General features: G+C 37.1%; 1 protein-coding gene across 1 annotated transcript in view; it reads left to right on the top strand.

Annotated features, from left to right (window-relative positions):
* The window catches only part of LAMA2 (laminin subunit alpha 2), a 475,613-nt gene that overhangs the window by 198,393 nt on the left and 250,102 nt on the right, over positions 1–27,118 (top strand). The window contains exons 15-17 of the mRNA XM_047102999.1: positions 7,119–7,230; positions 13,108–13,221; positions 18,373–18,500. Of these exons, the coding sequence (XP_046958955.1) occupies positions 7,119–7,230; positions 13,108–13,221; positions 18,373–18,500 (354 nt within the window). The remainder of the gene's footprint in view (positions 1–7,118; positions 7,231–13,107; positions 13,222–18,372; positions 18,501–27,118) is intronic.

Here is a 27,118-nt window from a genome sequence, read left to right as displayed (position 1 = left end):
TGGCTACTCCAGCTTTCTTCTGGCTTCCAGTAGCATGATAAATAGTTCTCCATCCCCTCACTCTGAATCTAAAGGTGTCCTCAGGTCTAAAATGAGTCTCTTGTAGACAGCAAATAGATGGGTCTTGTTTTTTTATCCATTCTGATACCCTATGTCTTTTGGTTGGCGCATTTAATCCATTTACATTCAGTGTTATTATAGAAAGATACGGGTTTAGAGTCATTGTGATGTCTGTATGTTTTATGCTTGTAGTGATGTCTCTGGTACTTTGTCTCACAGGGTCCCCCTTAGGATCTCTTGTAGGGCTGGTTTAGTGGTGACAAATTCCTTCAGTTTTTGTTTGTTTGGGAAGACCTTTATCTCTCCTTCTATTCTAAATGACAGACTTGCTGGGTAAAGGATTCTCGGCTGCATATTTTTGCTGTCTAGCACCCTGAAAATCTCGTGCCAATTCTTTCTGGCCTGCCAAGTTTCAAAAGAGAGATCAGTCACGAGTCTTATAGGTCTCCCTTTATATGTGAGGGCACGTTTACCCCTTGCTGCTTTCAGAATTTTCTCTTTATCCTTGTATTTTGCCAGTTTCACTATGATATGTCGTGCAGAAGATCGATTCAAGTTACGTCTGAAGGGAGTTCTCTGTGCCTCTTGGATTTCAATGCCTTTTTCCTTCCCCAGTTCAGGGAAGTTCTCAGCTATGATTTCTTCAAGTACCCCTTCAGCACCTTTCCCTCTCTCTTCCTCCTCTGGGATACCAATTATGCGTATATTATTTCTTTTTAGTGTATCACTTAGTTCTCTAATTTTCCCCTCATACTCCTGGATTTTTTTATCTCTCTTTTTCTCAGCTTCCTCTTTTTCCATAACTTTATCTTCTAGTTCACCTATTCTCTCCTCTGCCTCTTCCATCCGAGCCGTGGTGGTTTGCATTTTGTTTTCCATTTCCTTTAAAGCGTTTTTCAGCTCCTCGTGACTGTTCCTTAGTCCCCTGATGTCTGTAGCAAGAGATTCTCTGCTGTCCTGTATGCTGTTTTCCAGCCCAGCGATTAATTTTATGACTATTATTCTAAATTCACTTTCTGTTATATTATTTAAATCCTTTTTGATCAGCTCATTAGCTGTTGTTATTTCCTGGAGATTCTTCTGAGGGGAATTCTTCCGCTTGGTCATTTTGGATAGTCCCTGGTGTGGTGAGGGCCTGCAGGACACTTCCCCTGTGCTGTGGTGTATAACTGGAGTTGGTGGGCGGGGCCGCAGTCCGACCTGATGTCTGCCCCCAGCCCACCGCTGGGGCCACAGTCAGACTGGTGTGTGCCTTCTCTTCCCCTCTCCTAGGGGCGGGATTCACTGTGGGGTGGCGTGGCCCGTCTGGGCTACTTGCACACTGCCAGGCTTGTGATGCTGGGGATCTGGCGTATTAGCTGGGGTGGGAAGGCAAGGTGCACGGCGGCAGGGGGGGCAGGCTTAGCTCGCTTCTCCTTAGGTGATCCACTTCAGGAGGGGCCCTGTGGCAGCCGGAGGGAGTCAGATCGCTGCCGGAGGTTTGGCTCCGCAGAAGCACAGAGTTGGGTGTTCGCGCGGAGCGAGCAAGTTCCCTGGCAGGAACCGGTTCCCTTTGGGATTTTGGCTGGGGGATGGGCGGGGGAGATGGCGCTGGCTAGCGCCTTTGTTCCCCGCCAAACTGAGCTCTGTCGTCCGGGGGCTCCGCAGCTCACCCTCCCTTTGTCCTCCAGCCTTCCCGCTTTCCGAGCAGAGCTGTTAACTTATGACCTCCCAGACGCTAAGTCGCGCTTGCTGTCGGAACACAGTCCATCAGGCCCCTCCGCTTTTGCAAGCCGGACTCGGGGGCTCTGCTTGGCCGGCGAGCCGCCCCTCCGCCCCGGCTCCCTCCCGCCAGTCCGTGGAGCGCGCACCGCCTCGCCGCCCTTCCTACCCTCTTCCGTGGTCCTCTCGTCTGCACTTGGGTCTGGTGACTCTGTTCTGCTAATCCTCTGGCGGTTTTCTGGGTTATTTAGGCAGGTGTAGGTGGAATCTAAGTGATCAGCAGGACGCGCGGTGAGCCCAGCGTCCTCCTACGCCGCCATCTTCCCAGAATCCCTATATACCATATCTTTTTTATTCATTCATCTATTGTTAGACACTAGGCTGTTTGCCTGTGTTGGCTGTTGTAAATAATGCTGCAATAAACATAGGGGTGCGTATATCTTTTTGAATTAGTGTTTTTATTTTCTTTGGGAAAATACCTAGATCCAAACTTCCCCTTTTGTAATATTACATTTCTCTAACCTTTGACAATAGATGTGGTCATATGACTTGGTTTAGCCAGCAAAATGTGAATAGAAGTGATTATAATTCCCCTACATGCATGCACATGCTCTCACACACACACACACACACATGCACACACACACACACACATGCACACACACAAAAAGCACCGAAATGCCAGCATGAGACTTTCTGGAGCTTATCCACCTACAAGAAGATACAAATAGCCTGAAACATTGCCCTGAACAGTCACCCAGACCTGTGAAGGGTTTTTACATGAGTAAACATTTTGTTGTCTGTTAAGCCACTAAGAATTTGAGCCCTCATCATGACTTTATCCTGATACACCCCATGTGTCTTTATTGCTTAAAAAGGAACACAGAATCATTTCAAGGCAAGACATGTTCATATGACTTTTTCGAGTAAATATGTGTTGGGGGGGGATGTATCAAAAATATTACATAGAATTTATGTAATAATCTAGTAAAACCCTTATAAATAAAGGAGTATCTTGATGATTATAGTAACATTGTTGATAGATGCATACCATGCATCTATCTTTGGAAATTAATGGTACAGATAACCATGCTTTGAAGAAATTATACTGAAAAGGCCTGTAAAACTTAAAAGACTTATGCAACTCACTAGGCATTGGGCTCTTCATAAGAGGTTTAAACCCACATATGTTTCCTCCACATTATCTTTGACTACCTGCCAAATAAATTCTGTAAATATTGGATTCATTCAGTCTGCCAGCATTTATTGCCTTTCATGTATACCTTTCTAAGTCTCAGTTTCCTCTTCTGCAAAATGGCAGAAACACTATCTAAATTTTAAGATTGAATGCTATGTGAGAAAATGATGTACCAAAAACATTAGCCATGCTATCTAGCAATATGTTGGGAAGCAGTGTAGGGTAACAAGATGATTGTTGATTTTGGAGTCATGCTTGGGTTTGAATCTGTGCTGCACTGTTTGCGAACTGTATTATATTGGACATAGCACTTCTCTGAGTCATAGGTTCTTCATTTGTAAATGTAGACAATAACATGATTACCCATTGTGTTCACTCAGAGTTAAATGAGATGTCTGTCAAGCCCCCATTACAGTACACAGAAGATAGCAGACATTAGTAAGTAGTAATTATTATGATGTGGTAGTTCTAGGCTAAGCAAAAAGAATGCGATAATGGATAAATGATCATTGAATTAAAAAAAGGCATAGTCGAGGATGGAAGGCAGACACATACATTTACGGTAGTGTAATAAATAATGCATTATAAATGTGCACAGTACATACTGGTAGGTGTAAGAAGGAAGAGATAAATGATCCTATTAGCATTTAATATAATGTTTATGAATGGCTGAAATAGTATCCGATTCTTTCAGTTATTTCCCTTACTTGATGGGGGATTAAAAAGCGATTGATGAAAACATCTAGTTCTTTTTCAGATGAACCACTCAGACATTGCCTGGGCCACTAAATGATTCTTTGCCTTTTTTAGGAGTGGAATAAAAGGTATCAGTCCCCCCTAACATGGTGGGACTTCCACAAGGTAGAGACTACAGGAAGTTCTGAGTTTTGACAGAATGAAATAGAACGAAGCAACTGAATAGCAATAAACTCTTCATCTATGGTGGCTGATCCAAAGTAACATTGGTTTAAGTAGAATTAAGTGGATGCTTTCAATAGAAAAAAAAAGATGGATAGAAAAAATAATTATATAAAAGCTTTATGATCAAAGTTCTTATTGTTTCTAAGGATAATTTATGTGTTATTGTTATTATTATTTTAGTAAAGCTTAACCTATCTAACTCTGGTAGAAATATAATGAAACAAAAGTATTGAGGACAATCTTTAAGTCCGTACCAGGACAATGTTTCTCATATGATTCTAATATTTTCAATACTACCTTACACAATTATGTCTTTTCTCTTCATCATTTTATCTGTATTTCCAAGTCACAAAAATAAGAGGAAATAGTCAGCTAAAACATGTGATTTCGTTGACAAATCTTTGATAGTTCGTGCACTTCTAAAATTTAGTACTTTATTACCACTACCTTTATATATTTAAAAGAATGCAGCCTCGTATCAAGAAAAGAAAATGTCCATATTGAAGGGAAAAAAAACTGCAGCCTTCTTTATGAGTAATACTTAAAACCGTTAAACACATTAAAATCCCATTTACCAACAGCAGAACCTGATGAACATTGGGTCTGCTCAGTGAATGCTAATGTGGAATATTGCTGGGAAAGATTTTTGAATGTTGAAATTTCTTACAGCTCAAAATGGTTACACAGATTAAGGAAAGGAACATCTGTTGTTGTAAAGACAAATGAAATTTGGCAATTCATAGAAAATATTTTTGTTTTTGTTTTGTTATATTTTAAATTGTTCCTTAAAGTAGTCAATTACTCATTTTTCTATTTTGAAACATTCCAATACTCAATTTTATATTAAAAATCCGGGGACTGTCTACACAATTGACCAGTCTACTGTTTAGTAAATTGTGACAGTCTTTTATAGGATAACCAACTAGTATAGCAATCATGAAATCATCTAATTCTGAAAGCAAAGTGATCAGAAAGATAAGTTAATCTTGGGACAGTTCATTAAGTGCAGACAGTAAGATGTCACAATTAATTCAGATGAGTTCTGACCTCAAGTTCTAACTCTAATAGCTTTCTATTTATATATTTATTTATGTATTTATTTATTTATAGTCTGATCAAACAAGTAATTTGTCTCCTGCTTATCTGACTTTATTCATCTGAATGTGGATACTAGGCTTTATTTTAGCAATTATCTGGGAGTATGTTAGTCATTGTCTAAAATATAACTATGTTCCATTCACCTGTTCATTTACCTATCCACTCATCTATTAATACATGTATGTTTGTTTATATGTAGTTTTGTATCCATTCATTCATCTATCCATCTATCCATATACCTACTATCCATCTATCCATCCATTCATCCATCCAACGAAAGTGTATTGAGCTTGTATTGAGATGATCTGGCTAGGTATATAGATGATACAACAAAGTCTTTGTGAGAAGTTGCTCATAAGCTCATGTTGACACAAGCAAGTACTGTCTTTCAAACTCTATGTTGTGATATATTCATACAATAGAATATTACTCAGTCATAACAAGGATATACTGATACATGCTACAACATGGATGAACCTTGAAAACATTATACTAACAGAAGCCAGACACAAAAGGTCTGATTATATGATTCCATTTATGTGAAATATCCAGAATTATCCATGATAAATCCATAGAGACAGAAAGCAGATTCATGGTTTACCAGGGGCTAAATAAGGCCAGAATAGGCAGCGACTGCTTAATAGGTACAGGGTTTTCACATGGGCTGACGATAATGCTTGGAACCAAATAAAGGTTGTAGTTGCACAACCTTGCTAATGTACTAAATGAACACGTTAAAATGGTTACTTTTATGTTATGTGAATTTCACCCCAATTTAAAAAATGAAAAAATCTCCACTTATACATCTTATACAGGTTGATTTGGTGGGGGAAAAAATGACAACTTAGAGATTTCTCTGAAAATCTCTATGTAACCTAAACACTATGAAAGAGTGATTTTTAACACTTACCAGTTTAGGACCTTTTACTAAGTTGTCCAGACTGTTCTCCCAGAGAAGAAATCATTCAAGAAATGGTTGTGGATGAACTACTCTGTAGCTAAAGATAAATGGCTTGTCTTTAGAAGATGCCCGTTAGCACACAGCCCCTAAGATGATCCCACCCAATTGCTTTGGTTTTTCTTTTCAACTTTTTGGTTATGTATGAGGTCATACATATGCAAGGTACTATCAAGTGTCTAGGATTAGTAAAGTGGGAGTGAAAAAGGTTTTAAAGCTTTTAAAATTTGCTTTTTTAAAAAAAAATTGAAAAATCCAATAAGACACCAATGTTTATTTAAATTGTTAATTCATCTTAAGTTTGCATATTTTTGGAAGGAAATATATATATAGGAAATATGGAAATATATAGGAAATACACACATGCACACACATAATATACACATATACCACTTATATTAACAGTGTTTTCAGTTTAGACAAACCAGCTTTTCCCCAAAATAATGAGTGACACCAAATCACTCTGCTAAAATCACCAGCTTGTACAGAAGTACTAATAAAATGAAACCCATGGATACATAGAACAATGCATTTAATTCAGGTCAAAACAAATTAAGAAAATAGTTCTAATTCAACTGAGTATTTGAAAAAGTCTCACTTTTACCTCCCAATGTGCAGATTTGTTTCTGATGAAAAGAAATGAAAATCACTTTTTTCTTTCTTTCTCTCTTTTTCTGTTTCTCTCTTTCCTTCCTTCTTTCCTTCCTTCCTTCCTTCTTCTCTCTTTCTTTTTGCTTTCATCTTTCCTTTCAATTTAAAAGCTTGAGCTGGATATTAATATTGTCTTCTTTGATTTTCTAGTTTAACGTTAAAATGAGTCAGTCATGTGATGTTTTCTGGTTTAAAAATACCTTCAACTACATTATTTTAAACTATCTCCAAAAATTAATAATAATAATAATAATAATAATAATGAAATAGAAACAAATAGCCAAAACCCAAGAACTAGGCAAGAATATTCTCATATCTTTTCAGCATTTGATGTGGTCATGGTTGTGAGCACCTGGACATATTTTACCTAATAGAAGGAATGAGCAGGGCTTCAAGTTGTAGATATTCGTTGGCCTTCCCTCTCACCACAAAGAGTTTACCTATATTACCAACCTGATTACTATTCCTCAAACTCTATAGTACCTAAGAGTTGGTTTACCTAGTCACCATCTCTTTTTCTTTCCACTGCAGGCTGGGCTCTGTTGGCCTTGAATCCGCAGTCCCCTATCCTACTGATGGAACCATTGCAACCGCCGTGGAGATTTGCCAGTGTCCACCTGGGTATTCTGGCTCCTCTTGTGAGGCAAGTTTGCAAGAATAAATCCTTGGTGCCTCCCAAGTTCCTTCAACATTGCTTTCAGTAAACCGTCCTCCATCAATGACGGCACAAATAAATGATAGTGTTTTACTTAAAGAAGACGCTTGAGTGCCCAAAATCATGGCTTTCTAATAGAGCACCGCTCATATTACATCATCTTGAAGTTATGTTTCTCTTTTGGATATTTTACCTTGCTACAGATGAAAATCTGAGGTTTCCCTAAGTGTTTATTTCCTATTTCATTGGTTGATAAGATGAATGATAGCAGAGTAATATTTAATATTTCAAAATAATTTCCCTTCATTTCTACCTCAGTGCTTACCAGGAATTAGCACTGTTTTCCCCTTTCCCTCTAGTTTCTAATCTTATGTACCATACTCTTGCTCTGCTTTATTTCTAAGAATGCCAAACCGCAAGCCTCTGAAGGATAGAATCTTTAAAACATCAAGATATAATACATGGAAGAAATACCGTGATCTGGAAAATTCCCTACATGCCTTTGATTCATTTATTTGAGATATTCCTTGTTACCCCAGTATTCTAGATTTCTAATAAGATTAACATTTCTTACTTAATACCACAGTGTGTCGTTTTAAGGTAATAACTTTTATTTACTTCTACGTACTTTTTCTTAGGTGGTTTGAAATTGGTTTCACTTGAAACCCAGTCATATAATGTAAACACAATTTTCCTGATAGAGGACATGGCTTGCAGATAAATAGGAGCTTAAATTCTTTAAAAATGGTGCCTTTAGGGGGCGCCTGGGTGGCGCAGTCGGTTGAGCGTCCGACTTCAGCCAGGTCACGATCTCGCAGTCCGTGAGTTCGAGCCCCGCGTCAGGCTCTGGGCTGATGGCTCAGAGCCTGGAGCCTGTTTCCGATTCTGTGTCTCCCTCTCTCTCTGCCCCTCCCCCGTTCATGCTCTGTCTCTCTCTGTCCCACAAATAAATAAACGTTGAAAAAAAATTTTTTTTTAAAAAATGGTGCCTTTAAGAAATCGTTTGAGTGTACCAAGATGTTCTACTTCAGCACACTATCCCATTATGCCATTTATAGAAATACTCTGGGCATTGCTTCGTCAGCTCTGTTGTACTCCGAAATAATGCATGCTTTTAGAAGATACATAGGATTCAGAGTCATCTTCATGACAAATGTGTTTTCTTTAGCCAGGCTCAGATTCACCTATCTAGAAATAAAATGAAATGAAATTCATTGATGTCCTTGCTTTTCCAAAATTCATCTCAAGAAGAGAAAAATAATTGTGGCAATAAATTAGCTCTGTCAACATTAATTTGATTTTTACATATAAAATGCATGCTGTATTTGATGAAGCACATACTTTATGAAGAGCCCAGCAGTTTTTATTTCAAACCAGAAAGCTTTCTTTGAACCTTTAAGTTCCTATTTCAATTGGAAGAATGAACACCTTGATTCTATGCTTGTTTTACCACTTACCCCCGCATTTGTTTTCCCTAGTACTCTTCATCGTCTTTATGGAAGTTCCAAATACCCGTCGATACAAAATTAAATATCAGAATTGCTCAGTTGGCTAGGATTTTTGTTTCTTCTTTCCTTTCTTCAAAAAATATTTATTGTGAATCTTTGGTAAATTCTGCACTAGGTGCTGAAGGGATTATCAAGAAGATTACATCAAAATCCCCATCCTTAAAGAGCTAACAATCTGTTTAGGGAGACAGAACAAATACCTATGAAAAATTGGATCACAGCACTATATAATTAAGGGACGGGTGAGTGGTACAGAACATAAGTGCAATAATCATTCAAAGAGGTGAGCAGAGACAGGTGTCACTGAAAGTATCCTGCAGTGGAAAAACCTCAAATTGGAGGCTAAATAATGGTAACAATTAGGTGGGAAGAGAGAAGCACACGAGTATGAAAGAATCCAAACAAAACATCAGATGTTTAGACTTGCTCGCATTCATTCCTGTCCTTTCCTGATTTCATCTGCTTTTTACTGAGTTCATAAGGCCAGTCACATTAGCTTTGCTATCCCTAATATGCACAGACCTCTGCAATGCTGAGTAACCTACAAAGACCAGAATGTCTTTATGCTAGGTTGCCAAAAACCAGGTCAAACCACTCACTATAATGTCATTCTCTTTTACTTTATTTGGGGCCACAGTGTTGATTCAAACCTTTTTTTTTTCTTCATTTCTACCTGACTTCTTATAAATCCCTCTGCAGTTTATCTTTCCAATTTTTCTTACACTCTTAATACCATCATAATTCATTTCACTTCACAAGTGGGACAGGTGAAGAAGTGTAAGCAACATCTGGTACTGAAAAAATGTGTTTTAATTCAAATCTCAGTTTTTGCTTCTTTCTATATGATCAAAATAAAATTAACCACCTCATAGGAGTGTTCATACTTTTGTTTAGCTAATAGATGTTGATAATCATGCATTTTGACACAATCAAGACCCTTGGCATGGCTGATTAGGTGATCAACAACACAGGTATAGTCCCTACCCTCAAGGACATTACATTTGGTTGTAGGCTAGACAGTATGCCAGAGAACATATTTAAATACACGTAATAAATGTCATGAACAAGGTGTCTCGATACAGCTACTAAGAATGGGCACAGGAAGAATAGATAAGAGGGACTACTTTATAAAAGGTTTCGGGAAAGGCTGTCTGAAGTGGTAGCATCTAAACTGGGTGTTGAAGAGTGAGAAGGGTCAGCTATGCAGAGAAAGCTGGAAGTGGCTTAGGAGGAAGTGGAAAGGAGCTTAGAGTCTGCAAGGACCTGAAAGAGGGCAAGGACGACTAGAACATAGTAAGCAAGGGAGAGAATAGTACGTGATGTGACTGGAGGAGCCAAACCATCCAGAGCTTTGTATGTATTGTAATAATTTGGGATTCTATCCTAAGCATAATAGAAAATCATTAGAATACTTTAAGGAGGGTAGTGCCTTGATCTTAGTTTTCTTATTTGAAAAACTCTTTATGGCTACAGAGTGAAGAACATAATATAGGAAGGCAAGAATAAGAGGAAGAGTGGCTCATAGGCTACTGTGGTAGGAGACACTATTATGGTTTATGTTAGGATAATGGCAGGGGATGTAAAAAGATATGGGTTTACTCTATATTTTGATAGTATAACCAATAGGATTTATTGTAGATTACATACCAGAGCAGAGTTTGAAGAAGTAAGGAATTTAAGAATGAGTCATAGAGGTGCCTGGGTGGCTCAGTCAGTTAAGCGTCTGACTCCTGATTTCAGCTCGGGTCATGATCTCATGGTTCGTGGGGTCGACCCCCACATTGGGCACTGCACTGACAGTGCAGAGCCTGCTTGGGATTCTCTCTCTCTCTCTCTCTCTCTCTCTCTCTCTCTCTCTCTCTCACTCTCTCTCTCTCTCTCTCTCCCTCCCTCCCTCCCTCCCTCCCCTGATCATGCTCACTCTCTCTCTTCTTCTCAAAATAAATAAATAAAACTTAAAAAAAAGAAAGAAATGAGTCATAGATTACCAGTTGGAGCAATTGTATGCAAAGCCATTTACTAAGCTGAGGAAGACTGGAGAGGATTAGCAGTGGGCAGAAGATGGAATCAACAATCCATTTTAGAAATATTAGGTGTGAAAAGTGTAAACTAGATGTCAACTTTACAGTTGAATATGCAGGTCCTGAACCTGGAATATCCATCTGGTCTACAGATAAGCATTTGGAAGAGATCATCAACTATGGGGCTGAATAAAATTACCTAGGAGACAGTGTGAAGAGAAGGAGGAAAGCGATCAAGCCCCTAGGAGTTCTTGCCAATGAGAAGTTGGGTCAAAGCAGAGGAGAAAGCAAAAAGCCAATGTGGAAACATGGAGTTGTGATGGCATGGAAATTGAGAGCAGAGGGCATTTGAGGGAGAGAGGAGTCAACTAAGCCACATGTTGATGAGAGGTCAGATAAAATGCAGTCACAGAATGGTCTACCAGCTTTGGTTACCTGGAATGTGGTGGCATAGCCAAGGTCAGTTGTAATTGAGTGGTGATGGCACAAGACAGAGTAGAATGGAATGAAGCATGAGAGGGAAGTGAAGAAGAGAAGACTTTTTGGAGTAGTTTTACTGAGAAAGAAAAACAGGTAGGTAACTGGAAAGCTCTGAGATATTAAGGAAGTAATTTTGTCATATTTGTTAACTTTTAATGGGGATAGCAAATCATATTTTTGAGCTGATAGTAATGATCCAGTGGAAAAGGAAGGTATTACTGGTAGAGCCCAGAGAAAGAGTATTGGAAAGATAACAGATAATGGAATGCAGATTATGAGTGTAGTGACTTCTCTCAGGAGAGGAAGAATTCTGCATGCCCCGCTCCACTGTTCCAGAAAAGAATATGGCAAATGGAGATATCGCTGATACTTACAGATTTGATGAGGCTGTGGTATGAGTAGGACATTTGCAGAGTATTAAAAGAAAAAAAGCTCATTAATGACAATTCTATGAATATTTGTCCTGAAAACAGTAAGTCAGTTCTCTCTCTGTTATCAACACCCTTGGTTTCTACCCTCTTCTGGGTATATGACTTCACCAGTTTTTAAAAATACCTATTGGAGACGGAAATCTCTTCTACACTGAATCTAAGGTGGCAAAAAATTTAATGAGGAGAAATTATTAGAAAGGGGCAAAAAAATCAACACCTTTCTTGTACTGCCCAAATTAAGAGGAAAGTCATTTTTGCTTTCCTTTCAGATGTGAAGTATCAGCAGACCCTTTTTTATGTGTTTGTTATTGATGTTCAAATTTAAGAACCTTCACACCCTGAGGCAGAAGGAACATTTCTAGCAGTACACAACACAATTCTATAAACTTTATTACTTCAGTGGTTTCTCTCTTGTTTCCATTTTCAACTGGAAAAAAAGGCCTTTTCATGATATATTACGTTGTAGTAAACCAGCCAGAAATATAATAAATCACCCACAAAATGAAATTAGAACTTGAGAGAGAACACAAGCTTCCAGAGGGCAGCAGTGTTTGCCCTCCCCCACCCCAGTTGTGCATCCCATACAGTTTGTAGTAACCCCCGTGGAAGGGAAACTTAATTAAGAGTGACAGTGAACCTAGAGCTGATGGTGACATAAAGTTATTCTAAGGCCTCAATATTTTTAATCAGAATTCCATTTTTGTATAATAAAGTGTTCCACACTTTTAAAAGGAATGATGAAAGTAAGTAGACTTCTAGTAGAATAATGCAATAAAAATAAAATATCAAGGGAATATATGGTAAATGAATCATGTGCAAGTTTGAGAAAATGTAATAGGATGAGAATGAAAGATATGGACTCTTTATGTGTAGACATCAGCTGTGTATGTGGGTCAAATGTAAGAGTGGGACACTACCTTTCTTCTGAATGATTGCAAAGTGACAGAATTAAGGGCAGTTCTGTGTGGGTGAGGGAATGTATTCCAGAAAATCGACATGCCTTTGGATGATATTAGGTGCTCTCTTAGGCTAAGGTTCTCTGAAAGTCTTTTTATGTCTGCTGCTTTTTTTTCAATACTTTTCCTTCTATTTTCCTGTCTGTGCCTTTTACTTTGAGACTGTCACATTTCAATACTTTTTATCTCTTCTTTATTTTACCATTTCAGAAGAGACACCAAGCTAATGCTTCCTCTAATCTCATACCTGCCAATAATGCTAAGGTCAGTACAAAAGTCCCAAATGTCAGGAGGAATAGCTCTGTAGCAATGTTTCAATAGTAGCAACACTTTGATGAGCATGTTTGCTGAATTTGCTACCTAAATATTTCCCTTTAACAAACAAAAAACAAACAAAAAAACAAAACAAAACAAAAAAAAAAACCTTAAGAAAAAGTCCCTGAGACTTGAAACCTTATCTTTCTTTCAGTCTTGTTGGCCTCGGCACAGACGAGTCAATGGCACTATTTTGGGTGGCATCTGTGAACCATGTCAATGCTTTGGCCATGCAGAATCTTGTGATGACATCACTGGAGAATGCCTGGTAAGTGCTTTCTCCTTTGGGGATGCTGATTGACAAGGCTGAAATCAGCTCAATAGGTCTGCAGGTCAATTACCACCTCTGGGACAAACACTTGAGTCAAGACGTGATTTGACAGGGATCTTTATATTGAATGGAGTTGGAAGCTGAGAATGCTCTTTCGTATGTGGTTTTCCTGACAAGTATTAGGAGATGTTTATCCATATTAGTGTAAGACCTCAATTAGAATTAGATACATCATCATAAAATATAACTAATGACTGAGATACATATCTACCCTGAATGTATGTGGTTTCAATCCCTTCCATAAATCTACCAAAAATAGGCTGTATTTCCATAACAGAAAATGGTTTGTATCCCCATGATATGAAAAGTATAAAATATAACTTTTATAATAGACATAAGTCAGTTTCTTCCACATTGAAAAAATGAGGGCATACTACACGATTTTTATTTTAAAATTTCAACACGTAAGTAAAAAAAAAGTGTCATATGTAGGGATGCCTGGGTGGCTCAGTTGGTTAAATGTCCAACTCTGGATTTTGGCTCATGTCGTGATCTCACAGTTTGTGAGTTTGAGCCCCGTATTGGACTCCATGCTGACAGTGTGGAGCCTGCTTGGGATTCTCTCTCTCTCCCTCTTTTTACCCCTCCCCAGCTCTCTCTTTATCCCTTTCAAAGTAAATAAACTTTTTAAAAATAAATGTCATATGTAGATTAAAAAATAATAAATATATGCACCACATATTCATCAAAGCTGCTTCTTCCAGCTACAAGGAAAGCCAAACTTTGAAGGAGAAGAAAAGCTCTCTGCAAAGGCCAGCACTTTCTACCTGCTAAGAAGCCTCTAGATTGGAGAATATACACCACATAGACCATCCTGATGAACTCAAGGGCATGTTAGTTTGATATTCTCTGACATGGCATGAAGCTTGAAACAACACTTCTCATTTCATTAGTCCTGCAGAAACACAATTTGAAACAGTACCAATTTAGGAGGATATCATATTCTCATTTCCCTGTAGAATTTAAGGCAGACTCTGCTATCTTTATTTCTTAATGTTCTTTCTTCCTCTTGCTCAATGTTTCCCCCCTTTTCTTCCGCTTAAAAGCTTCTGGGACAAACCCAAAATGAAAATTCAGGGCTTTGTCTCAATGTAATTTGGCATTTAGGTTTATTGATGCTCTTTCTGTTTTCTCTGTATAAGATTTGTTTAATTGCATTGCAGTATAAAGCACGATAGCCTTAATTTGTGGATCCGTAGATTTTTCCAATGGCATTTTTATGAATAGAAAGACTAAGCGATTTTCATTTTAATTATACCATGAGTCATTTAAAATGTACCTTGGGAAAAATATTGAGTTACCTTTAAACACTTTGCTAACATGCTCTAGGAACTATTCAGCGCAAAGCTGATATGGAGTTGCTTTCTTTAAACCTGAAAAGACAAAATAAATATATCACAATACCAGACTTATAATGTTTCTAATAGTAATATTTCATGTTAAATTCATTATGATTAAATCAGATAATGCTTTTGGTCCATTTGGTTGTGTGACATAAGAATGAGAGCCCTATTTTTAGAATAAAATGTTTTCAGCATAATTTGGGGAGGAAGAAGGGAGGAAACAGTGATTATCTGAGAACTTCTACTGATGAAACCTAGTTTATTGACTCTGTTTTATGGACAGAAAAACAGGAATCCACCTTTAAATAACAGAAGGAGTCTTAGGGACACAATAGAGATCGTGTCAATAGAAACAGAATCTGGTGTTTTCTGCATTTTCCATTATAGCTGGTTAATACTGGATCATGTAAGATATTTTCTGGAGACATTCAGATGCCTTTTATCTGAAATGATATTGATAACTAAGTGCTAATATCCCATTTTGAGCATTTTGGTTCTGATTTGATCCATGAAGAGAAAAATATTTAAATGTTACACATTAAGGACATTTTTAAGGTTTACTTAACCCACATTTTATCTTCTTTATCAATTATGTATGCTTTTTCCACCAGCATTACACAGAGAATTTATGAAATTTACAGATAAACTGCTTTTCAGTTAGCTTGGTTTGAAATATGATTAGAAATTAACTGAAATGGGGCGCCTGGGTGGCTCAGTTGGTTAAGCGTCCAACTTCGGCTCAGGTCGTGATCTCACGGTTTGCGACTTCCAGCCCCACGTCAGGCTCTGTGCTGACAGCTCAGAGCCTGGAGCCTGCTTCAGATTCTGTCTCTCTCTGTCTCCCTCTCTCTCTGCCCCTCCCCCCACTCTCACTGTCTCTCTCTCTCTCTCTCTCTCTCTCTCAAAAGTAAGTAAACATTTAAAATTTTTTTAAAAAGAAAGAAATTACTTGAAATATATTTTTGATAGCAGATCAAAATCCAGACCTCTTTTATAGTGTGGGTCTATATAAAAAGGTCATTTTAACTCAAAGTACATTTGAAGTAACCCAGGAAACATTTAAAGCCACATGGAAAGATTGTATCCTTGACCTTCCTCACTGTTATTGTCCAATGTGCTATGAATGGACATTCGGAAATCACTTTATAGCAGGACACCTGTAAAAATAACCAGCCTGTCAGAGTGCACCTCTCATGTTTTCAGTTCTGATTTCCACTGTGTTGTTGCTTCATGCTGTTTTATAGTTTCAGTTGCAAAAACACTTGAGCGTTAGATTGATGTTATGATTTCCACAAAATGAAATACGACATTAGTAAAAGTAAGCAACTTCTATATGTTCTTTTTCTTTTAGATCAGGAGTCAAGGAAAAACAGCATGTCTAGGTTATGCAAGATTCCCAGTGGAGTTTTAGAAATACCATTTTAAACGTGGTTAAGATGATCAATTTTCTGATCTTATTTTTAAAACCCCTAAGTCTTTGAAAGATATGATTTGATCATGTCAATATGACAATATGCAAAGAATATTGCAAAAACAATGTAAGTTTTTAGTAACAGCCAACCTTAGTTAAATTTGAGGACTTGAAAGGAATTAGTATGAAGACGAAATCAAAGAGGGAAGCCTTCCTTCATGATCCATGCTTTATACATTCCATCTTAATATGCTGTTGTTTGCACAACTGTTAATAGTAAAGGTAGTCTCTGTGCTCTCTTTGGAAAGGCTTGCTAAATGCATTTGAGAGACAATTTAAAGTACCTTGGAGAAAAACCTATTTTCAAGTATCGCGAGATTAACTGAAGAATTATCTATTCGCTTGTAGTTGATGAGACTGCCATGGGATTTCAGAGCTTGAAAACTTCATAATTCATAGGCTTGAACTTTCTCATTTTATAGAATGTGAGAAATGCAGAGTGTTAAATGATTGGTTTTAATTTCATATATTCTATTCAATAAAGAATCTATTCCTCTCTCCAAGGTATTTAACAGGTTTTGTTTAAAACCATGTATTTATGGGGCCCCTGGGTGGCTCAGTCGGTTCAGCATCGGACTTTGGCTCAGGTCATGATCTCGCGTTTTGTGAGTTCGAGCCTGCGTGGGGCTCTGTGATGACAGCTCAGAGCCTGGAGCCTGCTTCGGATTCTATGTCTCCCTCTCTCTCTGCCCCTCCCCCGCTCGCAATCGGTATCTCTTTCTCTCTCTCTCTCTCAAAAATAAAGATTAAAATTGTTTAATTAAATAAATAAGCATTTAAAAATTTAAAAGAAATAAAATAAAACCATATATTTATTTGCGTTTCTATTAAATCAATTTACTACATGTAATTAAAATGAGCTTCTTTAAAAATATACTAATATAGGGGCGCCTGGGTGGATCAGTTGGTTAAGAGGCTGAATTCAGCTCAGGTCATGATCTCGCAGTCCGTGAGTTTGAGCCCTGCATCGGGCTCTGTGCTGACAGCTCAGAGCCTGGAGCGTGTTTCAGCTTCTGTGTCCCTCTCTCTCTCTGTCTCAAAAATAAATAAACGTTAAAAAAAAAAAAAATATATATATATATACACACACACTGATATAATATTTCAGACCTTTCATTAAGTTAGGCTGGCCATTCCAAAAGTCAACCAGATTTGATAAATATTTACTTTATCTTTAAAATGAGTGTATATTTTAGCGATTTCTTATACATATTTAATTACTGATCATAAAAATAAGGATTTTGCACCCCTGAGCTCTGATGAACTCTTTTCAACATGAGAAAAATAGAATTTCATATAGTTGTAAAAATAAAAATGTATTTCAGTCATAATGAATCCATACTGGATGTTTTTTTAAAAGGAATTAGGTATATTTTATTGAAGAAGTTAGGTTTACATGATGCCAAAGCATTAAAATTTATCAAATTGTGCTATTGAAAGATTTATAGACAATCCCAGTGTTTGGTTCACTGAATTGTTCATCTTTTGTGAACACAGTCTGAGTTGATAAGTGTACTTTAATATGAAGAAATCAAGATACAAATTATTTTATTTTGGTTTTTTATCTTTGAAGAGGACATAACCAAACATTACTACTTTGAGGAAAAATGCAGTTTCATTAAAAATAAAAAATGTTGGAGACATTGTTAAGCGCCTTGTGGTTTCGTTATATATCGGAATACATTTAAACATGTTTCAATATTCTCATTGTTTATGAGCCAGGCAGGCCCCTCACAGATGTAATACATTAGAGCATTGTCCCAATCATCAGAGCCACTGGGGTCCAAATTAATCTCTGAGGTAAGAGGATCATCGTTCCAGAGCATTCGTATGAGTAGCCGCTATCCTCATTAAATCACCAATTTTAAGCTGAGCAATGGACTCTTACCTAGAAGCAGCTACGATTTCCATGAGATATATACTATTAGGACTCTGTGACTATGCACATGTACACATGCATGCATGATCACATGTATTTCCTTATGAAAAACATCGAAAAGTAAAGAAAAAAGGAAATAAGATTTATATAATGAAAAAAAGGTATAATGAATTTCAGTTGTTTTTTGTTAAGCATGCATATGCTGAGACTGGCGTGTAGTTCATAAGCTACATATTAATTATCAATGCTATTTCCCAGCTGTAAAATTGACCATTTAATGTGGAAAATTATTCTTCCTGGCAGGGAATAGACTAATAGCTCTGTAGAACAATTTTGGGTAATATATTGATGCTTGAGACCAACATAATAAACTCTGATGTGTGTTTCTTCCTCAGAACTGTAAGGATCACACAGGTGGCCCATACTGCAATAAATGTCTTCCTGGTTTCTATGGTGATCCTACTAAAGGAACCTCTGAAGACTGTCAGCCCTGCGCCTGTCCACTCAATATTCCATCCAATAAGTGAGTCACAAACTTACCTCCAATGATTTGGGCATCCAGTTCTGCAAGTGCATTTATGGTATAAAATGTTTCTTGTAAATACATGTAAGTATTTTACATGTATTTTACATGTATTTACATGTATTTTACATGTAAGTACATGTAAATAAGTAATGAATAAATACCTCCAATGATTTGGGCATCCAGTTCTGCAAGTGCATTTATGGTATAAAATGTTTCTTGTAAATACATGTAAGTATTTTACATGTATTTTACATGTACTTACATGTATTTTACATGTAAGTACATGTAAATAAGTAACGAATAAATGCAGTGACTTTCTCTGGAAGGTAATACCAGTTTTTCTAGATATAAAATATTTAAAGTTGTGGCTATTTATTCTACAGAATTTTTAATATCTGAGTTCTAGTCCTGTGATTTAATGTACGAGATAGAACTAAAATATAATGTCTAAAGCAACTATAAAGGACAGACATATTTTATACAAATATATATATACGTGCCCACATGTACACACACATACATGCACACATGTCTTCATGCTGTAATAAAAAAAGCCAATAACACTGGGGTGCCTGGCTGGCTCAGTGGGAGAGCAGGTGACTCTTGATCTTGGGTTTGTGAGTTCAAGCCCCACATTGGGTATAGAGTTTACTCTAAATAAATAAATAATGTATACATATATTTTTAAAAGATCACTAACACAAATATTGCTCATTTGGATCCCAGTCTCACACTATTTATTTATGAATCTTGGGCAAGTCACAAATCCTTGAAAAGGTAAAGTAAGAGATCAGTCTAGCTGATCTTTAAGCACCCGTCCTATCCTTTGGTTATCACACAGTTTATCATATTATCATATGATATATGATATATATCAGTTTATCTTTATTTTTTAATATATTTTTTAATATTTTATTTTATTTTGGTGAGACAGAGAGACATAGTGCAAGCAGGGGAGGGGGAGAGGGAGAGAGAGGGAGACACAGAATCTGAAGCAGGCTCCAGGCTCTGAGCTGTCAGCACAGAGCCCGACGTGGGGCTTGACCCACAAAGTGCAGGATCATGACCTGGGCTGAAGTCAGTACTTAACCGACTGAGCCACCCAGGTGCCCCTATAAGTTTATCTTTCTAAAATAGTTACAGCAGTAAGAACTATATTTAAACTATATGAATATGGAAATATGGGTGATAATAAGCACCTTATTTTATATAAACTAAATATTTTAAAAGTTTAATGAAAACTTGATTCAGTTTTTCCAGTCATCTACTTTTTATTCTTTATGTTTAAATTTTTTCTAATGGGGCACCTGAGTGGCTCAGTCGGTTAAGTGCCTGACTCTTGATTTCAGCTCAAGTCATGATCTCACAGTTCATGAGATTGAGGCCCGTGTCAGACTCCATGCTGAGGGTGCAGAGCCTGCTTGGGATTCTCTCCCTCTTTCTCTGACCCTCCTCAATTTGCTTACACATGTGTTTTCTCTGTCTCTCAAAAATAAATAAATAAACTTTAAAAAAAAATAAATAAAAATTAAAAAATAAAAATGTTCTAATTTCATCTAGAAAAATAACCTTGCAATCTTGGAGAACTTTTATTTTTTACATTTTTTCCGTGTTTATTTATTTTTAGAGAGACAGAGAGAGAGAGAGAGACAGAAAGAGAGAGAGACAGAATGAGCTGGGGAGGGGCAGAGAGGAAGGAAGAGAGAGAATCCTAAGCAGGCTCCAGGCCCAGAGTAGAGGCTGAGGTGGGGCTCCATCCCATGAACGCTGAGATCATGACCTGAGCTGAAATCAAGAGTCGGACACTTCACCAACTGAGCCACCCCGATGCCCCAGGAAAAGACTTTGAAAAGTATATATTTTGTCTGCCTCGTCCCCTTCCCTTTTGGGGGAATACTCTATTCCAGCTGTTCTAATGCTCATTCTGTCCAAGTGGCCCTCCTTAAGCAAATACCTAAGCAAAACCTTGAGTCATAATTTTTTTTTTATTTTAATGGGGGCATACTACATTGAGCCAAAACCAATGTTTTTGTACTAGTAAAAATTGTAAATAATGAGTTTACAAGTTTACAAGTTTAAATGAGTTTAAACTCATTGTAAATAATGAGTTTACAAGTTTAAGTGAAAGGGATTTTTTTTGAAGACTTCTTAAAGGTAAGTTTAGTGCTTAATAATGTTCATATTATATTAGGCACTTTCCAGCTATTTCTAAATGTTGTGATAATGCCTGAAGAGCTTAAATTTTTAGTGATTTTTAAAAAATTCTGTCAGCTGTAGTCTTTTAATCTAAAGGTGTTATCAAGTTGGTCATATTTTGAGTGAGGTCTTATCCAACACACTGCTAATGAAAATAGTCTTTTGTTAGAGTCAATGAACACTATGAGTTAAAGACATTGAGAATAATTCTTTCATTAAGTTTAAAATCCTCATTGGAATTGTGATTTCTACTTTTCAGCCCACATGAAATCCTCTTCCTTCTCTCCAACAATCCACCTCCTTCAGAATTTTACACCTTAGTCATTGGAATAAAAAAAGAGAAAGCATTAATATTTAATAAAAGCAGACTAATGAGGTATAGCACTACACATTCCAATAAAGTAAATATTAGTCCCATTTTAGAGATTAAGAAAAAATGCTCCAAGTGGGAAAATAGCATTATGGAACCAATTCTGGAACTATATTTCCTTGATTTAAATTCTAAGTTCTAAACTTTCTAGCTGTGTGACTCAGACAACATTACTTAAACTCTCTGTGTCTCAGTTATTTCATCATTAGTTGTGATAATAGGACTTTCTTATAGGATTGTGAGAATTTTGTAAATTAAAATACACTAAGCATTTAAAATAATGATTTGACATGCTATGTCCAAGACAAGTACTGGTTATTATTAAATAACTTGCTTAGAGTCATATATTAAAGAAAGTATCAGGGGTTCCTGGGTGGCTCAGTTGGTGAAGCATCTGACTCTTGATTTTGGCTCAGGTCATGATCCCAGGGTCCTGGGATCAAGCCCCATGTCATGCTCTGTGCTGACAGTGCAGAGCGCCTGCTTAAGATTCTCTCCTTCTCCCTCTGTGCTGCTCGTGTGCACATTCCCAATCTCTCTCTCTCTCTCTCTCTCTCTCTCTCTCTCTCTCTCTCTCTTTCAAAAATATAATAAAACAAAGTATCAGAGTTGGAATTTTAAGTTTAAAGTCAGTGTACTTTCCAATCCTCTGCAATCTACATTGAGGATTTCTTTAAAAATCACACTGCATTCAGTTTTAGTGATAACATTAAAAACAATTAAATGAGCAGTTGGGTTAATGTATATTAGTGATCAAAACCTTTCCAGAGTTTAGGGTGCAAGCTTGGGTGGACACAAAACTAAAGATCCTTTGGCATCCAAAGGGTGTCAGTGAAGCAGAAAAAGGCAAAAGGGAAATCTAACGGAAAATAATAAATATAGGAGAACAAATTAAATTCCTTCGTAATCAATGGTGAGTCTTCCCTATGCTGGCTGTAATATAACATGATCCTTGCTCGCTGGTGTACTTGTGAAGGGTTAGAGGACCTGCTCATTCACTGTGGCTGAATGAAATTCTCCTGGACTATCCAATATACTAGAAACTCACTGCTCATTACTCACTTTCACTGAGGAAAATGGAGGGATTATATTTGGTCACTCATTTATGTGCACTCCTTCTCAGGCAAAATGTCATAGGTGTTAGCCAACCTATCAATCCAGCAGTTCTGCCACTGGTTGTATAGTGTGAATCTTAGTCTAATACATTTTGAGAATTATGTCATTGATTGGACATGGGTTTATCCTCCAGTCTGACCAACATTACTATAAATGCAGAGGAGGCATTCATGGCCCATCCTTCTCTGTTTACTGTACTTCTTTAATTTTAATAATAGGTTCTAATTGTGTCATTGAAAGAAAAAAGAAAGTCAGTGTCACCATCCATCAGTGACAAAAGGATTGGGTCCCCGTTACAAGGATGGTACTTCCTCAAGTATGTGTATTCCAATTTGGTATAATTATGCAGATCTTGACTTAAAAAAATAATAAAGACAACTCAGTAACATCAGCGACACCAAGTATTTAAAGATCCTTCAATTTTTGAGATACCTTTACTTACATTAAATAATTATTAAATTATTAAATAATAATTTTATCATTAGAAGTAGAACTGAGAATAGACCTGTCGTAAATTTTAGCTTTAAATACAGAATTTTTATAAATAGAAAGAGGAGAGAGTGATAATCCACTTACTTTAAAAATACTAGTTCTAGTTCTGTGTTTAGAGTTATAAAGACTTAAATTTAGGGGTGCTTGGGTGGCTCAGTTGGTTAAGTGTCCAACTTCGGCTCAGATCATGATCTTGCAGTCCATGGGTTCGAGCCCCGCACTGACAGCACTGGAGATTCCGTGTCTCCTACTCTCTCTGCCCCTCTCCTGCTCACACTCTACCATTCTCTCTCTCAAAAATAAACATTAAAAAAAAAATTAAAGACTTTTAAATTTAAAACAGCTTCGAAAATTAACATAGTTTAGCTGTGCAATTGTGAATAGAAAAATCCATTGTAATCTAGTAACCTGAAATGTTTTATTTTTAAATCACTAAATAATGGGACAGTTAGGGAAACTCTTCATTTAAAAAAAATTTTCAAACGTCATTACTATTATAATCTGACTTGAAAACTCTGATGAATAAATTCAATATTCACAAATAAGCCAGAAGATGGGATTGAAATTCTCACAGGTTATTCGGAAAAAAAAATTCAGCTAAAGGTTGCTGCAACCTTTATCTAGAAGTATAAAGCTTGGTGATAGTTTTGCTTTGGTGATTTATCTATTTAATCCTTGATCATAAATCTTATAGATCACAAGCATTTTGGCTCCAAATTTCTTAGATAATATTGCTAAATAAATCAAATATGTAGGGAGATAGAGATCGATTGGTATAATTATTATGATATATGAATACAGACAAGCATATAATATTTAAATTATACATATATATCAACTTCATCAACTACTTAGTGTCCACTTTTGCTCAGGCTTCTCATCTTGGTGATGTATATATTTTAGCTATAGATCGTAACTAGGTAGTAAAATTTATCTCTAGAGAAGCAAATAAAAGTGTAAATATTTCAAATGTTTTATATTCATTAATTTCTGGCATCATGTAGCTTATGAATTAAATATAATATGAAAGAGACACATGAATGCCTACCTTTGAACACTTAGAATGTGTTTGAATAGATAATATTATTGAAACCATTTATATCATAAAATTCATATCATTTTGAACGCTACTTCTTTGTATGCATCAGGAATGCTAAAATTCAAAGTTTTAAAAGAATGGAACACTTCTAGAACTGACTTTGGGGCTCACTGAAAAGACTATATTGAATTATGCCTGTTAAAATTAATAGTTAATAGAGAATTATAAATATTCCAAGACAAGAGGTAAATTTAAGGGAATATTTAGCAACATTATGTAGAAATTTTATAGTGTGTTAAATGTTCTAGAGCACTTTTGTACACATTGTTTTATGTCTACATGAGCAGTTATGATGTATTTTACTCGTCCCTTATACCAGAAGGAAGAACTGAACTCTAGAGAAATTAAAAGGCCTCGATCGTGATCATTACAGCTTGCTTGTGGCAGAACCAGTGTTAGAATCCATATATTCCGATTCACCTCTCTGTGCTTCTTCCAATGGGGCTATAGAAATCAAAACAATTACTGGGGCACCTGGGTGGCTCAGTTGGTTAAGCATCCGACTTCAGCTCAGGTCACGATCTCACAGTTCGTGAGTTCGAGCCCCACATCAGGTTCTGGGCTAACAGCTTGGAACCTGGAGCCTGCCTCAGGTTCTGTGTGTGTCTCACTCTCTGTCTCTACAACCATCCCCCAGCTTGCTCTCTGTCTCTCTCTCAAACAATTAATTCATTTTTTCATTAAAAAAAAAAAAAGAAATCAAAACAATTACAAAGACATTGAAGAGAAGCAAGAAAAAAAAAAGAAAGAAAAGAAAATTAACAAAACTTCATGTTAAACAAACTGCAAATGTTCATCATAAATGATTCTAGGGTTTGGCGACAGTTATGCTAATGCAAATGTTCGGGATTAGAACGTGTTGAGAAAGTGCAGGTTTAATGAACAAGTAATTAAATACCTTAAAATTGAAATGAATCAACATATTTTGGCAGAAACTTCTAAGGTGTTATTAAATTGCAGCTACAACTTAATGTGACACTTTACAGAGAACTTGCTCTCATACGTTATCAGTACGAAAGGCTTTACTAGGTAGAACGTAGTCTCTCATTTGGCTGCATGAGAAACTCAAGTTAAAGAAAAAAATTGCATCCAAAGACACAGAGAACCCAAAATCTAATTACAAAATCCAGTTGTAGACATTAAATAAGATTTCATACTATTTGAAGGTTATTAAAGAAAAATGTGTTTGCTTAATGGTTCTCCTAAGAATAAAAACAGAGATCATTGACCTGAAAGGAGGAAACCTTACAAGGACACTTCAGAATTTCATGTGGCCCAAACCACACTCATGAAGTAAATGAGTTTTCCCTTTGTTTTTCTCCCTTCCTCTCAAAGCTCTGCTCCATGGCCCGTGGTGACGGGGTCTTCTCATGGCCCTTTCCACAGTAGCTTCCTCACTGACACACACATCTTGTCCTCTGGTTTCTCTTTCCTGACCTGAATGTTCCAGGTTACAGTTCGTTAGCAGGAGTCCTGCTCCCCTATTGTGTATGCAAACATAGAGCATGCCCTGATTTTGTGGCCCTGATTTTATAATGATGGAGATTTCATGCCAGTGGCAAAAGGAGTGGTTATTTCATATCACATCACAGACCGGAGAGACAATGCAGTTCCCTCTTGAATCAGCTGTAAGAAAGCTCAAAGCCATATGCTGACTGCCACTTTCAAATAAACATACCTTACGATACGAATTTTGTGTTCTAAATACACCCTTCATTTTATCTTATGTTTAAGTGGCTTTTTTCTCTTTAACCTTTATTGCATCATTTTATCTTAATGTATATATTTTGATAGGTAGAATTAAATTCTTCTTGGAACAAGGCCAATTGTATCTTTCTGTTCATATGCACGTATGCTAGCACAAACACATCTATTCACATACATATTCATACATATACACATATACATACACATATTACATACTTATAAATGGATCCTTATAAATATAAGAATCTATTCAACCAACCATTAAGAAAGACTATTTAAGGGCACCCGGCTGGCTCAGTGGTTAAGCATCTGACTTCGGCTCAGATCATGGACTCATGGCTCACATGTTTGAGCCCTGCGTCGGGCTCTGTGCTGACAGCTCAGAGCCTGGAGACTGCTTCGGATTCTGTGTCTCCCTCTCTCTCTCTCTCCCTCCCCCCTCTCATGCTCTGTCTCTCTCTCTCTCTCTCAAAAATAAATAAACATTAAAAAAAATATATATATATATGTATGTGTATATATATATATATATATATATATATATATATATATATATATAAAGAAAGACTATTTCCAGGGGCACCTGGGTGGCTCAGTCAGTTGAGCAGCAACGTGGTTTCTGCTCAGGTCATGATCTCATGGTTCGTGGGTTCGAGCCCTGCATGGAACTTCATGCTCACAGCATGGAGCCTGCTTGGAATTCTCTCTCCCTGCAACTCCCGTGCCTGCTTGCTGTCTCTCTCAAAATAAAGAAAGAAACATTAAAAAGAAAAGAAAAAAGAAAAGAAAGACTATTTCCATGTGCAGACCCTTACTATCTAGTCCACTGGTAGCTTCTCATCTTCCTCCTATTTGTGGAAAATGCCCGCTGTTCTTGGATTGCCTGTGTCTTCTGCGGCATGAAGTGGATAATTCAGGAAGCAGAACACTCTCTCTGCTGGGGTAGAGCCAGCCAACTAGTGCTAAATGACATAATCTTGGAATCACTTAAAGGCAACAATGATCTCACAGTTCCCTCTTTCTGTCACAGAAGAGTTAGCTTCATTTTTTGGCCAAAATCAGTGTCAAGTTGCTTGCTGCCGTTGCCAAAACAAATTTCGTATGCGTTTTTGTTGTACGTATTCCTTTCTCCTTCTCATTTTAGTTTTGTTGTCGAAAGTCCTCTTCTCCATAGCTGTAACTGTAATAACAGCAGTAAGGGATTGAGCCCTCAGTTTAGACTGTTTAAAGAATATTGAGTTCTGTTTCATTTAAAATTGTTTAATGTTTATTTATTTTTGGGAGACAGAGAGACAGAGTGCAAGCAGAGGAGGGGCAGAGAGAGGGGGAGACACAGAATCTGAAGCAGGCTCCAGGCTGAGCTGTCAGCATCTAGAGCCTGGTGCGGATCTTGAACCCATGAAACGTGGGATCATGACCTGGGCTGAACTTGGACCCTTAACTGACTGAGCCACCAGGCGCCCCTGAAATCCGTTTTATTTAGATGCATCATGTCAAGTACGTATATTACCAAAAGTTTCAACGTATTTAATTCTTAGCAGTAGAATGATGCTGTCTGGTTAGAGGGAGAAGAGAATGTCAGATTAGGAATGAGAAGTCCTGGGTCTGATGCTCAAGTCTCCTGGACACCAGCAA

The sequence above is a fragment of the Lynx rufus genome, unplaced genomic scaffold (genome assembly GCF_022079265.1).
Source record: "Lynx rufus isolate CCGP_SWC_20201006 ecotype Redwood Valley unplaced genomic scaffold, mLynRuf1.p SCAF_6, whole genome shotgun sequence".
NCBI classification, from domain to species: domain Eukaryota; kingdom Metazoa; phylum Chordata; class Mammalia; order Carnivora; family Felidae; genus Lynx; species Lynx rufus.
The sequence above is the reverse complement of the archived record's forward strand: the minus strand, read 5'-3'. Positions and strand labels throughout refer to the sequence as shown.